At 41.9% G+C, this 14,723-nt stretch overlaps 1 protein-coding gene across 6 annotated transcripts in view; it reads right to left on the reverse strand.

The window, feature by feature from the left end:
* Positions 1–14,723, reverse strand: part of KCNIP4 (potassium voltage-gated channel interacting protein 4) — a 405,833-nt gene that overhangs the window by 208,874 nt on the left and 182,236 nt on the right. Inside the window, exon 1 of one of the 6 annotated variants that reach the window (XM_081876483.1) lies at positions 10,428–10,744. The exons of the other annotated variants lie outside the window; for them this stretch is intronic. Within the exon in view, the coding sequence (XP_081732609.1) occupies positions 10,428–10,485 (58 nt within the window). The 5' untranslated portion in view covers positions 10,486–10,744. Of the gene's footprint in view, positions 1–10,427; positions 10,745–14,723 lie in introns of those variants that run through there. 6 annotated transcript variants of the gene reach the window in all.

Raw genomic sequence — 14,723 nt, forward strand, 5'->3', positions numbered from 1 at the left:
CATATCTATGGTATGACAAGGTAAAGGTACATAGAAACTTTAAAAACCATATTGTCAGGAAAGCACTGTATAATGTATGGAATAGATATAAAGATTTGTTAGAGAGTAAAACCCCCAGGTGGTTGTCACCAATGGAAGCCAAGGCGGTAAAAAGACTGAACATGGACTCAGATTGGCCAAAATATTGTGAAATTATAGAATATGATGGTGAAAACCTGAAACTACAGAGTTTTGAGAAATTGAAACCTAAAGTCCGAGACTGGTTACATTATTACCAGATTAATGAAACCTTTAAGCAGGACAGGAAACTAGGATTTCAGAAGGAGAGGTCAAAGTTAGAAACAGAATTGCTAGAACCCAATACTAAGAATTTGTCTAGAATGTATAATTTGCTGCTAAAATGGAACACACAGGATGAAACGGTTAAATCAGCTATGATTAAGTGGGCACAAGATGTTGGTCATGATATTATGTTTGCTGACTGGGAGCAGTTATGGACCACAGGTATTAAATTTATGGCATGTAGTGCCTTGAAAGAGAATATAATGAAAATGATCTATAGGTGGTACATGACCCCAGTCAAGCTTGCAAAGATATATCATTTGCCCAATAACAATTGCTGGAAGTGTAATGAATGCGAAGGAACTTTTTATCATCTTTGGTGGACCTGCCCGAAGATTAAGGCCTACTGGGAAATGATCTATAATGAAATTAAGAAAATCCTTAAGTGGACATTTATAAAGAAACCAGAGGCTTTTCTCTTGGGCATGGTGGGCCAAACGGTTCCAAAGAAAGATAGAACATTCTTTATGTACGCAACAACAGCAGCAAGAATTCTTTTGGCGAAGTATTGGAAGACTAAAGAAGTACCTACTCTGGAAGAATGGCAGACCAAGGTGACTGAATTCATGGGACTGGCAGAGATGACCGGCAGAATCCGTGACCAGAAGAGAGAGACAGTGGAAGAAGACTGGAAAAAATTCAAAATCTATCTTAAAAATTGTTGCAAAATTTCGGAATGTTAAGATGTCAAGGGATTGGATATAAAGAATTACAGCTGTAAAAATTGAAATTTATAAAAAAAAAAAGCTTTAATGAAAATTAAATATAAAAAGGGATGAAGGATTGCTAAAAAAAATTTAAAATAAGGATGCAGTGAAGGGGAGGTTTGGGGAAGTCGTGTTATGTTTGTTTGTTTTTTGTTTATGTTGTAAAATTAATAAAAATTATTTTAAAAAAAACAAAACAAAAAACAGATGCACCATGACGTTTCTTCTCTCTGTGCACCTTCCAGTGGTCATTTCTCCTCAGGTCACTGCTGTGGATACACAACCTGATGGCCTGTCTCTATGTGTTGCGGTAATCTTCAAGGGATTATGATACAGTTGGGAATATACTGTTTTTAAAGGTAAAGGTAAAGGGACCCCTGACCATTAGGTCCAGTTGTGACAGACTCTGGGGTTGTGGCGCTCATCTCACTTTATTGGCCGAGGGAGCTGGCGTACAGCTTCCGGGTCATGTGGCCAGCTTGACTAAGCCACTTCTGGCAAACCACAGCAGTGCACGGAAACGCCGTTTATCTTCCTGCCTATTTATCTACTTGCACTTTGACGTGCTTTCGAACTGCTAGGTTGTCAGGAGCAGGGACCGAGCAACGGGAGCTCACCCCGACGCGGGGATTTGAACCGCCGACCTTCTGATTGGCAAGTCCTAGGCTCTGTGGTTTAACCCACAGCGCCACCCGCGTCCCTTTAATGTAATCATAGCTGCCAGTTATAGTAGTGGTAGCCACCTAGTAGCCTCCCATAGTAGTGGGAGCCGCCCAGAGTGGCTGGGGAAACTCAGCCAGATGGGCGGGGTATAAATAATAAATTATTATTATTATTATTATTACTACTCAAATTAGACCCATTGTAATGAATGGACTTAGGTTAGCCATGGCCATTAATTCTAATGGGTTTAACTCTTGGGTTGGACTAGTGACAACTGCCACCTAAAGGCTTTACCAAGAACATTTCAAGTCCCGCTCATCCCAGTAGAGAATGGCATCCGAAGCAATCTGCTACAACTCTACTTGCAGATCATTTATTAACACTGATAATTTATTCTCCAGCTTCTTAACTGTGAAAGCCAGATGAGTGAATTTTATTAATTACTGTATTCACAGTTATTTTAGATGTACAACATGAGATGCAAGGAGAAAAATCAATTAAAATAACATTAAAATACAGAAACCCTGGAATTCATTGATCTATATAGGTGCGTTTTTATATCAGATCTTATGTGTGTATTGCTATGGCTAACAAACCTTCCTGTTTATTATTTTATTTGCATTGTTAAAAAAAACTGCCCTGTCCTCCTGAACACCAGGTTGGTTTGTGAGGGGAAAAACCTATTATGCATAAAACAGCACAATAAATGTTAAGTTGCAGCTTTACATGTCTTAATTAAAAAGGAACATCTTTTACACAAATTCCACAATAATAAAGAAAAATAGGTTTATCTACAGTGGCATTCAAAAAGTCTTAACTACTGTGTTTTTTTAAAAAGCTTCACCGAATATGGATATGAAAGCCATGTTCCTTGCCACCGGGTTTAATATCCCTTATTTGATTGCTTTAATTAAAATGCAAATTTAGTTATAGTGCAGATGTGGAGACAAAAGCTTTGAGGAATACAGCATATTATATCTAAAGAACTATTAGCCCCCACATCATAACTGATGAGATTACTGCCCCTGAATTGCAAAATTAACGTTCATTTCTTCAGAGCTCAGCAGAGATTATAAATTAAAGCAAGGCCTTATTACCACCTAGAGTTTTAATTTCCACAAACTACACTTCAGAACACTTAGAACTTACTGTGAATAGAGGAAACTTCAGCATTGTCACATATTAGAGTTTCAGATCAAAGCAGCCTGCCCTTTAATGGCACATCTCCCCAGGGGAGAAAAATCACGCCTCTGATGTGAGCCTGTGGAGCCTGCTATCCCTATTAAATGGAGTTAAAGTAGACCTATTGTGTGATAAATGAATCCCTCCTGATGGAAGCTGGAACGCTTAGCGGGTTGAGGCAAAGGCACAAGTTGCTTGAAAAGGCAAATATAGAAAAGAACAAGCTTAATGCACAGCCAGAATTGACTCCAGCACTTCCATCTTTGGGGGCCGGACAAAACTAGAAAAAGACAGCCGTTCTGTGACCAGTTTATCTGGCGGCTGTTGAGACCCCTGGTCGGAAGTCAAAGGACACCAAGGGACCACCCAGAGAATGACAGATGGGGACAATTCACTATTTGAGACTCAGAAGACAGGCAGAATTTTCCTTCCTGACCAGTGAACCAGCAAACAAACATTATCTCTATGCAAGCACTGTGTCAAGGAGGTGGTACTGGGAAATATTTCCTTGCTTGGCCAAGGAAGGAGTTGATGAACGGAAGTAGCCCCAGAAAAGGCAAATAGTGCTCCTGTTTTGTTTTGAAACTCAGGGGCTATGGGGTGTGTTTTTATGTTTGGGGAATGTGCTATTCACATTTGGATGCTCAGCCAGAGATCTATAGTTGACGGGCAATATACAAATTTAGTAAAATAATTTATTGAACGACTACCACATTTAATGAAGAAATATTAGGAAACATGATTAAATCAAAAAAAACATTTCCTTCACATGCTGAATATTCTTTCACAGCTTTGTTAAATAAGGGAAGTATTAAACCCCCCACATAAATTAAGTAAAATAGAAACATCGCCACCTGACCCCACCCCCACTCACCATGCCCCCCCTCCACCTCTTTCCCCCTTTTCCTCCTAATGTAACACTAATGTCTCAACAAATGAAACTGACCTGTAGAAAATGTTACTTGAAAAAAAGTGGCATTGCACATACTTTTGTAAACCAAGAAAATCTTTAATAAAAATACAGCGGACGCTCAGGTTGCGAACGTTATCCGTGCGGGATGCGCATTCGCAACCAGCAGCGTTCGCAACCCAAAGCTGCACGTCTGCACACGCATGGGTTGTGATTCAGCGCATCTGCGCATAGTGCGATTTAGTGGTTCTGCGCATGCGCGACCGCCAAAACCCGGAAGTAACCCATTCTGGTACTTCCGGGTTTTGGCGGTACACAACCTGAAGCATCTGTAACCCGAGGTATGACTGTATATAAAATAAGGGAAGTATTTGCCTGAATGAAAATGTATCTTATATCCATGCTGAGTAAGAAGATTGAATGGTGGCTGCATAAATCAGGCAAGATGCTCTATTTGAATAAAGACTTTGTCTTTAACAGTGCCGAGGAAGAACTCCAGTGTGGAATTTTAATGGCGGAGATTGGACGTGTCTCTGTGAGTTATTTATAGCTGCAGCCCATACGCAATCTGGGAACAGTGGAAGGAATGGAATGTGAATTGTAAACACTGCAGAGAACTGAACAAAGGAAGATAGTAATTCATTCTCCCGACACACCAGGTCTGAGAACAATGCTTATGAAGGACTACACACGTGAAATTGATTTTATATTTATGAGAATTAACAGAGGTGCTGTAAGTAAGGAGAGATGAAATGACAGTAAGAGCTGTTCGACAGTGGAATTTGCTGCCAAGGAGTGTGGTGGAGTCTCCTTCTTTGGAGGTCTTTAAGCAGAGGCTTGACAACCATATGTCAGGAGTGCTCTGATGGTGTTTCCTGCTTGGCAGGGGGTTGGACTCGATGGCCCTTGTAGTCTCTTCCAGCTCTATGATTCTATGATTCTATGATTCTATGAAATGACGACAGAAGTGATGGACATATGTTTACAACAGGAGCGGGAAACCTGATAATTTTTAAGAAATTGAATTAAATTAAAATAATTTGGTTTGATTTGTAATAATGTGGAAAACCAATTAAAATATAAACCTTCTACTCTAGTGTATCAGTGGCTTTCCCTAGTGTAAACAGAGGTCTTTCCCCATCACCTACGACCAGATCCTTTTAACTAGAAATGCCAGGAACCAAAGCTAGCACCATCTGACTGCAAAGGACGTGCAAAGCATATCACTGTCACAGCCTTCCCTGCCCCTGCCACACTGTGAACAGGAACAAGAATATTAAACATTCAGCTTAGCATATTCTGCAATGAGGTGATGAGGCATAGTTCTACTACTAGTTAAAAATTCACAGCAAATCAGTAGAGGTGTGTTGAAAAGGCAGATGAGGCAACACAACCTCAAAACAACTGCTCAAACTTTCTGTCAAAATGGCTGTTGTTTCCTCAACCATACTTTCTTTGTTACTAGATACTACAATTCTCTTTCTTTTGCTCACAAGATATTCTTAACCTTTTATCCTTTCCTCTCAAGGAGAATTATCTGTCTGGGGATTCATTTTCCCCTCATAAATAGTATTGTTTTCCATCTTGCTCTTGGAAACTCTTAAGCTGTCAGTGGATGATACATAGTTTTTACCATTTAATTTAGATTCCCATTCATTTTACTTTAAATCCATGCCAGTATTGTGGGTTTTTCAAGATAACACACTGTTTTCTTTGGAAACGCTCATGCCGAAATCTGTGACTGGATGGTTTGCAGAACTGTCAGTTTTCTTTATTTAACCTATATTTTCCAGTGACATGTATAAATGTTGGAGCATAAATTTAATCACAAGGTCAAATCTTCTCTTTGTTTCCATGGAATTTTTCTTTTGAAGTTATAAATACAGGCAACACAAAAGGACAAATATAGTAAGACAACAAGACCCCATAAATAATTCACTGATTGCAATGCTTAGTATATCTGGATATGCTTGGGGGACAATGGTTTATTATTTGTTTATTTACTTGCACAGATTTATATAGTACTTAAGGTAAAGGTACCCCTGCCCGTTCGGGCCAGTCTTGCCAGACTCTAGGGTTGTGCGCTCATCTCACTCTAGAGCCCGGGAGCCGGCGCTGTCCGCAGACACTTCCGGGTCACGTGGCCAGCGTGACAAGCTGCATCTGGCGAGCCAGCGCAGCACACAGTACGCCGTTTACCTTCCCGCTGGTTAGCGGTCCCTATTTATCTACTTGCACCTGGGGTGCTTTCGAACTGCTAGGTTGGCAGGCGCTGGGACCGAACGACGGGAACGCACCCCGCCGCGGGGATTCGAACCGCCGACCATGCGATCAGCAAGTCCTAGGTGCTGAGGTTTTACCCACAGCGCCACCCGCGTCCCTATATACTACTTAGTCTTAAGGAAAAACCCTTAAAAACAAAGAAATAGCAGCTTCTATAAAGGTTTCAAAAAAGTGAGCGGGCACTTGGCTGCCTGTGAGATTGACTTAGAAAGTGATGTAATTTCAGATATTCATAATAAAGTCACTCTTTCCAAGACCTCTGCATTGGCAAGAAGGTTCCCTTTTTCTGCATAGAGGAGAGGTGATATTTTATCCAATAAATCAAACCATCTACAACCTTTCACAACTATCCAAGCATGAAAACCCTGAGGTCCGTTGTGAACTACAGGTGACGGATAAAGTTGGCAGAGACAGACCAGGATCCAGTTTAATTTGCCAGCATTCCCAGTTAAACACACTCTCCTAATTGCTAGGTGTTCGGTGATGTACTCCGGTGTATCACAGTGCTTGACCCACATCAAGGCATCTAGAGTTGGGGCTGGGGTTAAGCTGGAGGCGTACATGCCAGTGGCAAGTGGGCCAAAGAGCAACAGATGTGAGTCTACCTTCCGGCCATGCAAAACCAAGGGTTTCTACACAAACCATGGACTCAGCTACAATGGCAAAAAAAACAAAAAACGCTTTTTGTGCGTCGTATATGCATTATACAACGCATTTAACAAACTCTTATTTGATGCGTCTAGATCCAGCCACAGACGCATCTGTGCAGGCAAGGAGGAGAAATTGTCGCAGTTCAAGGGCGCCGTGCAGACAGATAAAAGTACTTCAATATCTGAAGGAGCGTCTCCACCCCCATCGTTCTACCCGGACACTGAGGTCCAGCGCCGAGGGCCTTCTGATGGTTCCCTCACTGCGAGAAGCCAAGTTACAGGGAACCAGGCAGAGGGCCTTCTCGGTAGTGGCACCCACCCTGTGGAACGCCCTCCCACCAGATGTCAAAGGGAACAACAACTACCAGACTTTTAGAAGACATCTGAAGGCAGCCCTGATTATGGAGGCTTTAAATGTTTGATGTATTGCAGTATTTTAATATTTTGTTAGAAGCCGCCCAGAGTGGCTGGGGAAGCCCAGCCAGATGGGCTGAAAATAAATAATAAAATTATTATTATTATTATTATTATTATTACTCACAGATGATATTGGAGCAGGTTCAGTGGGGTGTGTGGCCTTAGAGCAGGCATCCCCAAACTTGGCCCTCCAGATGTTTTGGGACTACAATTCCCATCATCCCTGACATCTTGTCCTGTTAGCTAGGGCTGATGGGAGTTGTAGTCCCAAAACATCTGGAGGGCCGATGCCTTAGGGCAAGCCTGGGCAAGCCTGCCTTAGGGCAAGGGGAGAGTCTTGAACACCAGATAGAGAGGCCTGGAGTGTTGTATTCAGCTCCTGGGTTTGAAGTTCCCCAATCCTGATCTACAGGGTAGTTGTCTGTTATTCTTTGCGCAATTATGGATGCTCTGAGGCCAGAATCAATGTGATATTTATTTATATTCTGTTGTTCTGTTTGGAAGTGCCCAGAGCAGAGTACACAATCATAAAGCTGTTATATAATCAAGAAAAGTACACCCATTTCTAAAAGCAGGAACAAAATACAACCCACATTTCAAACAATGCAAAATCAGAAAGCTGGCAGCAACAAGGCTTGTTATATACCAATACTTGTTCCAATAACATTGACAGCTGCATATAAAACGCCCATCGAAATGAAAGCATTTTCAATTTTTAGCAAAGATACACAAAGGCGGAGCCTGATGAATTTCAAATGGAAGAACATTTCAGAGTTGCAGGGCCACTTCAAAGGTCTTCTCTCTCATGCTCACTTGCCAAATCTCCCAAGATCACACTGTGAGCAAGGCCTCTGACACTGATTTTAATTTCCAAGCAGAACTATATGGATACAACAGTAGAGTTGTGCATTCTGACCTTTGAGCACTGGCAAGTCAAGTGCCACATTTTGGACCAACTAAAACTTCAGGACTGCCCTGAAACATAGCCCCACATACTGTATATTAAAATAGTCCAGTCTGGAGGTAATCAAAGCATGCTTGATTAAAGCAATCCAAGTGAGGCATCCGATCAAGGCCTGTATTTTAAAATGAACTTAAAGATATATTTGCAAATGTTTCATGCCAGGCAGAAACCAGCTGGCTAAGTACTTTTTTCAGTTGTTTATCTTTCTGCTCTCCTGAACAAGGGCCCCCCTGATTTATAGCAGTAGCAGGAGACAAGTTTCTCAAAGTCATAAAAGGGCAGGCTGGGAGCAAATGTTACACGGACCCTACATATTACAGAATACAATCAAGCTGCAAAAACACTAATTAAGAGTTGGTAAATAGTAAGATTTATTGTTTAACAGAAAATAATACCATGTGCCTCCCATCAGACCCTAGCCATATTTTCCTAAGGTTTAAGGCAATAAATTTTGGGAAGAGCTAATGGGAAAAGCAGCTGGCTGGGAAAGGGGGGTGTAATTTGAAGAGGCTTTTTTTAAAGCTTTTTTTTTTTACTGAGTTCCTTTTTACTTTGCAAAGGCCTTTTCTTCTAAAAAGCTATTTATGTTATGTATGAAATTTGTTGGCTTAATGTAATTATGCAAAGGATTTAGAAAGTAAGAAATGTTAGATTCTTATGTTAGATTCTTATTTCATTGATGGTGTGTGAGAATGTGAACCCAAGATCTCTGTTTATATAGAATTTAATACCACGAGCCATTTGTTTTAGCCATTTGTTTTGGAATGCAGGGGCAACAGGGGCAAAAGGTGATCTGGTAATTAAGGTGCCTTGTCGAGGCAAATGTAAGATATATGGCTACTTGTCTGCCATTTGTGGATAGAAGGAAATATAGCTCTTTCTTTCCCATAAAAGGTAATAGGAAATGGGTGTATCTTTTATGATTGGTTCTAGCAAACAGCCAATAGGAATTTCAACCAGGCTGATTGGACAGAGGCAGCCAAAGGAGGAGCAAGGGGGCTGGGTTGAGGAAATATAAGTGCTGGCCACCAGGGCTGGAGGGGGCAGAGCTTTGGTAACCATATACCACTGTGCCTATCATTTATTTGTCTGACAAATAAATTATTATTTTAATTTCTCTATTGCTGCATTGAATATTTCATTCCAGCTAAGCGTTAACCACAAGCACATCCTCAGAATTTATAAACATACCACATGCAACTTTCATAAAACAGGCCAGTAGTTATCTAAGGTGTTATCCTGTGGCCCTTTACCAAAAGGCAAATTCCACTGAGCACAGCGGAACAGCAGAACCATGTATTACAAATGAAGTCTTGTGTATAACTTTTAATTGGAAAACTATATCCTTGTGAAAAGACAACAGGCAAAACACTAAATGCCTTTCTCTGCTTTCACTTTGTAAACAATCAAACATGCACAGCTACCAAGATGCTTAGGATAAGATTAAAGAAAACTGACTACCTTATATATTTAAGAATATTATTATTTTATTAAGAAAAGAAAAGAGTCTAGTAGCCTAGTTACTTCTTAAAGGCAATTCAAAACTACAGGAAAATTCAGCACACATTAAAACAGTCTTCAAATATATATTTATCACTATGCTCTAGCCTAGAAAGATCATCATGAAGATAAACATGAGAACAGGAGGAAAAGGAAGCATAGATATAAGCTCGCATTGCTATAATCCTTGTTTAGGTTGGCTTTCATTTCAACGTGGATGACTTTGAAGTGAAAACATTGTGCAGCCCAGCAGAATGCATTCTACAGCTGCCGTTTCCAAATGTTTCATTCTTATAATTAAATTATCATCAAAGGATGATAATACCATCACTAATGCTATTTTGCTATTTTAATTCATGGCATCCCAGACAGATGAACATTTACCCCTGTTTTCTTTTCACATGTGACCTGAACAATTAATTCAATTATAGAGTCTCTTTAAAAACCCTTTTCTCAAGGTACTTAACCCCTGGGCCACTACTATGCTGTTTGAAAGTAAAACCTACCAAAAGCATCAAGGCTTCTCACCTATAAAAAACACACACACAGCTATTTTTCTTTTTAAAACACAATCACCAATTCTTAAAACCCTGCTCCAATGTTACATTTTCATATCCAAGTCTAGTTACTACTGGGGCCCCAAACAGCACACCTTCCCAGCACCACAGCCTTGAACAATATTCTGTGGAAGTTTTAAACATAGCGAAAAGTGGCACAAGCAAATAATTTTTAAAACAAACAGTTTTGCAGACAACATACCCCACACCAGTTACAAATGTGTAAAAGCAAACAAAGCACCAGCCTCTTACCTCTGCTGTACTTCCTCTGTTTTGCAAGTATGAAAAAGGTCACCAAGATTGCTCCCATCTTCACAAACTTCAGCCCCAAACTTGCTGATCCTTTGCTTTAGAACTTCCTTTATCACATAGCACAATTAAAACAATAGACTCTTGCAAACCAAACACAGGAGAATTCTGCAGCCAAGGCTTCAGACTCCTTAACTGCCTGCATCACATCTGTTAGCAATATACATATTTAAGAGCTGTGCTCTCTAGCTTCCTAATTTCGATTCACATGCTTTGGGGAGTTCAGAGACCTGCTGCAAAGGGAGAGCTGGAATGGAAGACAGCATATAGTCCCATTGTCTATATGCCATGTAGGTTAATTGAGCTTGCTGCTGCTACTACTTTAAGAAAGCTCCAAATCAGTGCTTATTACAATGCAATTTTTTATACTTTGGCATTTACTAGTGGGCTGGTTATATTAGTGGAAAGCTGAGAGCTAAGGCAATATAACAGATAAGTGTGTGAGCCTGGAAGTCTCTGGAGTAAAATCTCACTTCAGTTGTGAGTTCAACAGGTAAGGTGCCTTCGTAGGCAAGGCACAGTCATTCAGTCACCGCACATAAGCCCACTTGTAATTCTGTGCCTCCTCCGCTAGAGGTCTGGAGGGCGGCAACAAGAGAGCGAGCCTTTTCTGCAATGGCTCCTCGCTTGTGGGATGCTCTTTCAAAGGAGGTACACCTGCCACCTTCATTACATATCTTTAGGTACCAGGCAAAAACATTCCTCTTCTCCCAGGCCCCTGGCTAATTAATCTATGGCCCTTGAAACCATAGCTGTCAACCGTCCCTTATTTGGCGGGAAACTCCCTTATCCCAGCGCTTTGTCCCACTGCTGTCCCGGATTGATGATGTCCCTTAAATTTCCCGGATTTCACGCTCGCCTGGCTCGGGAGGGAAGCAGCGGCTCGGGGTCCTCCGCTGTGAGAGAGAGGGCGAGCATGAGCTGCCGCGTCTCCGTCTCTCCCTTTTCTCCCTCAGGGGCGCGTCGTGAGGAGATGGGTGGCGGCGGGCAGGCAGGCAGTCCCTCTCTTGCAAGACTTCCGCTGCGCTGTCAGGGGAAGCCGGAGGCGGCTGAGGAGGCGGCCTGAGGGAGGAGGAAGAGGAGGGAATGGGGAGGGATGCAGATGGGTGGGGCTTCAGCGGCCACCACGGCGCCGCAACCGCCTCATGCCAGGCTCGCAGGCAAGAGTCTCTCTTCCTCCATCCCTCTCTCTCGGGTGGGGAAGGGCCAATAGAACTCCTCGCACCAGGATGACGGCAGCCCCGACATGCATAAGCTAAGCAAAATCCCTTATTTTGGCTGCTGATCCCTTATTTTCAAGGCTGCTGGTCTCTTATTTTCAAACCTGTAAGTTGACAGCTATGCTTTAAACTGGGAGGGGGTATTGTTTTTGTTTGTTATTATTGTATATATGTTTGTGTTTATATATTGTAAACTGCCCTGTGATCATCAGATGAAGGGTGGTACAGAAAATAAATAAGATAAGGAGAATTTTGCCAAGTAGCTGTATACAGTTGTGGTAAGGTATGAAGTGTTTTGAACATGCAGGAGGCATAAGGTGGCCACTTAGGGCTTGCCAAAAATTAGGAAATTGGTCAGCAAAAGGATGGCACAGATTTGCATAAAATTTGCATATGCCTATGAGTGCATGCATGGAAATAATTTCCATAATTCAAAAACGAATACAATACTGTCTCACTGTAGTGAGGAAGACTGGGACCAGCTGACCTGTGTGCCTGCCCAGTTTGTTGTCCAGGTGCTAAATATTCATGAGCCAGCATTCAACAAAAGAGGTTTAAAGACTCTCTCAAGGCAAAACTTAAAAAAAAAATGTGGTATAAACACTGACAATTGGTGTTATAGGAATTCTAAGGTCTTATATATATAAAATAAATGTTCATAAATGTCCAAGGCAAACATATACTTAAGCATATAAACCACATGTCTGAAATAGTACAGTAGAACAATCCTGAAGCCATTTTGGCTCTTCCAGTAACCTCAAATATTCTCCCCATTGTCTCTTTGCTCACAAACCCTGTCTTAAGGGCGTATTTATGTTTGAATAGGGTGAGCCTGTGACCTGGACTCAGGAACTAAGTATTTAGCATCTCGAAAGGAATGGCCAGGTTGCCCAGGTAAAGCAATCAAGTGACCATTATCAGTATCCTGCCAGACAGGATTACTGTTGTTGACCACCTCCTGTGATGTATTTCTGCTGTAGCCCGCCTCCTTCTGTGATGTATGTATGATGTTTTGAGGGGTGGTCTTCAGCTACAGGGTGGGTAATTTCAAAAGTCTATATAAGGTCTTGCACACCATTGTTCTGGGTCCCTCCTGCCTCCTGCGTGTGGTAGTGAGCACCCTGTTGCAACAGTTAATAAAGATCAGGCTTACTAGCTGCCTTGCTTCTCAATATTCTCTGGTTGGCCTCTGTTATTTTCTCCTACCTATAGAGAACCTACTTAAGGACTCTGTACAGGCTCTTGGATACCCCATAAGGGGGAAAGGAGCAGTTTTTTCTTATAACATCTGGGAAGCAATGGCCTATGAAGGCTCCAATTGGAGAACAGCCTTTACCAAAGGTGTCATGGGCTTTGAAGCCGCTCAAACTCAAGACGAAAAGGAGAAACGAGCTAAGAGGAAAGCACGCTTGGCAAACCCTCACCGTGATCAACTCCCACCCGGAAACCTATGTCCCCACTGTGGAAGGACGTGCGGATCCAGAATTGGCCTCCACAGTCACTTACGGACTCATTGTTAAAACCGTGTTCATGGAAGACAATATTACTCCGCTACGAGTGATTTCCAAAGAAGAAGACTGATGAGCAACTTCAAGGCCACACTCATCCATCTTACAGTTCTTTATCTGAAAGCTGGATTTGGGACTACAGCCTATCCAAGGAGAAAACACATGCGCACCCTACAAATGTTCAGTATTATTTATATAGCAGTGTAAGTGTGCATAGTATGTTAGAGAGTACCATAAACAAAAGACTGATCCCTGCCCCAAATAGTACACTGTCTCTTTAAGGCTTATTAGTTAACTATTATTACTTAGGCAATTTTTATACTGCTTATATTAAAACAAATCTCTAAGAGGTTTACAACATAAATTAAGACACCATAAATTGAAAAAGCAAAGCCAACCAAATTCCCATTCCGCCCCCCCCAGACTTGTGCTACCATTTCACTTGCAAATCCAGCCTATTTAATTTTACATATCATATTGTTTTCATATGAAACCTTTGCAAAATACAACTGTAAGCATCTCCCCCAAGGAAAGACAACAGACTTACTGTGCTTACATGTGTAGAGCTTTTGTTCCCCCACAGTGTGGCAGCAAAGCCTTTAGCAAAAGAAAACATTTGCCTTAAAACACAACCCCATAGGTTGCATAGACTGGCAGAAAAGAGGCTGCGACTGGATGCTATGGCTGATGTCAAAAGCAGGGAGTTAGTGTGGTGAAGCTGGAAGATGCGACTATCTTGATGAGGCAAAGGCAGATGGCCAAGGATTTTGGTACTAGGCTCCAGCAATCAGTGACTGGTTCAAATTCCAGAGTTCTAATTAATGCCTTTTAAAGCATTTATCACAAAAGGTAAAGGTAAAGGGACCCCTGACCATTAGGTCTAGTCATGACCGACTCTGGGGTTGCGGCGCTCATCTCGCTCTATAGGCCGAGGGAGCCGGCGTCTGTCTGCAGACAGCTTCTGGGTCATGTGGCCAGCATGACTAAGCCACTTCTGGCAAACCAGAGCAGCATCCGGAAACGCTGTTTACCTTCCCGCCAGAGTGGTACCTATTTATCTACTTGCACTTGATGTGCTTTCAAACTGCTAGGATGGCAGGAGCAGGGACCGAGCAACGGGAGCTCACCCCGTCACGGGGATTCGAACCGCCGACCTTCTGATCGGCAAGTCCTAGGCTCTGTGGTTTAACCCATAGCACCATCTGCATCCCAATTTATCACAAAGCAGAATCTAAAGTTAAACATAGCAATACATAAAACATTTCAATAAAACACAGGAAATGTGTGTTTTAAGAAGTCACAAAATATTCCTGGGTAAAATGATTTTTTAAAAACCACAACAGATAAAACAAGCAGTCAACCCAAGAGTCTGAAGTTCTAGGCATGCCCAGTTGCAGAATATAAGCCCTCTTCCAAGATAAAACCTGTGACAGGTGGGTGAGATAAGCCTACAGAATATTTGGTAAAGCCTGCAGTATTGCTTTCTGACGGAGCTTGGTTGGCAACAAATG

Source organism: Podarcis erhardii (genome assembly GCF_964252035.2).
Source record: "Podarcis erhardii genome assembly, chromosome: 9".
Taxonomy (NCBI): Eukaryota; Metazoa; Chordata; class Lepidosauria; order Squamata; family Lacertidae; genus Podarcis; species Podarcis erhardii.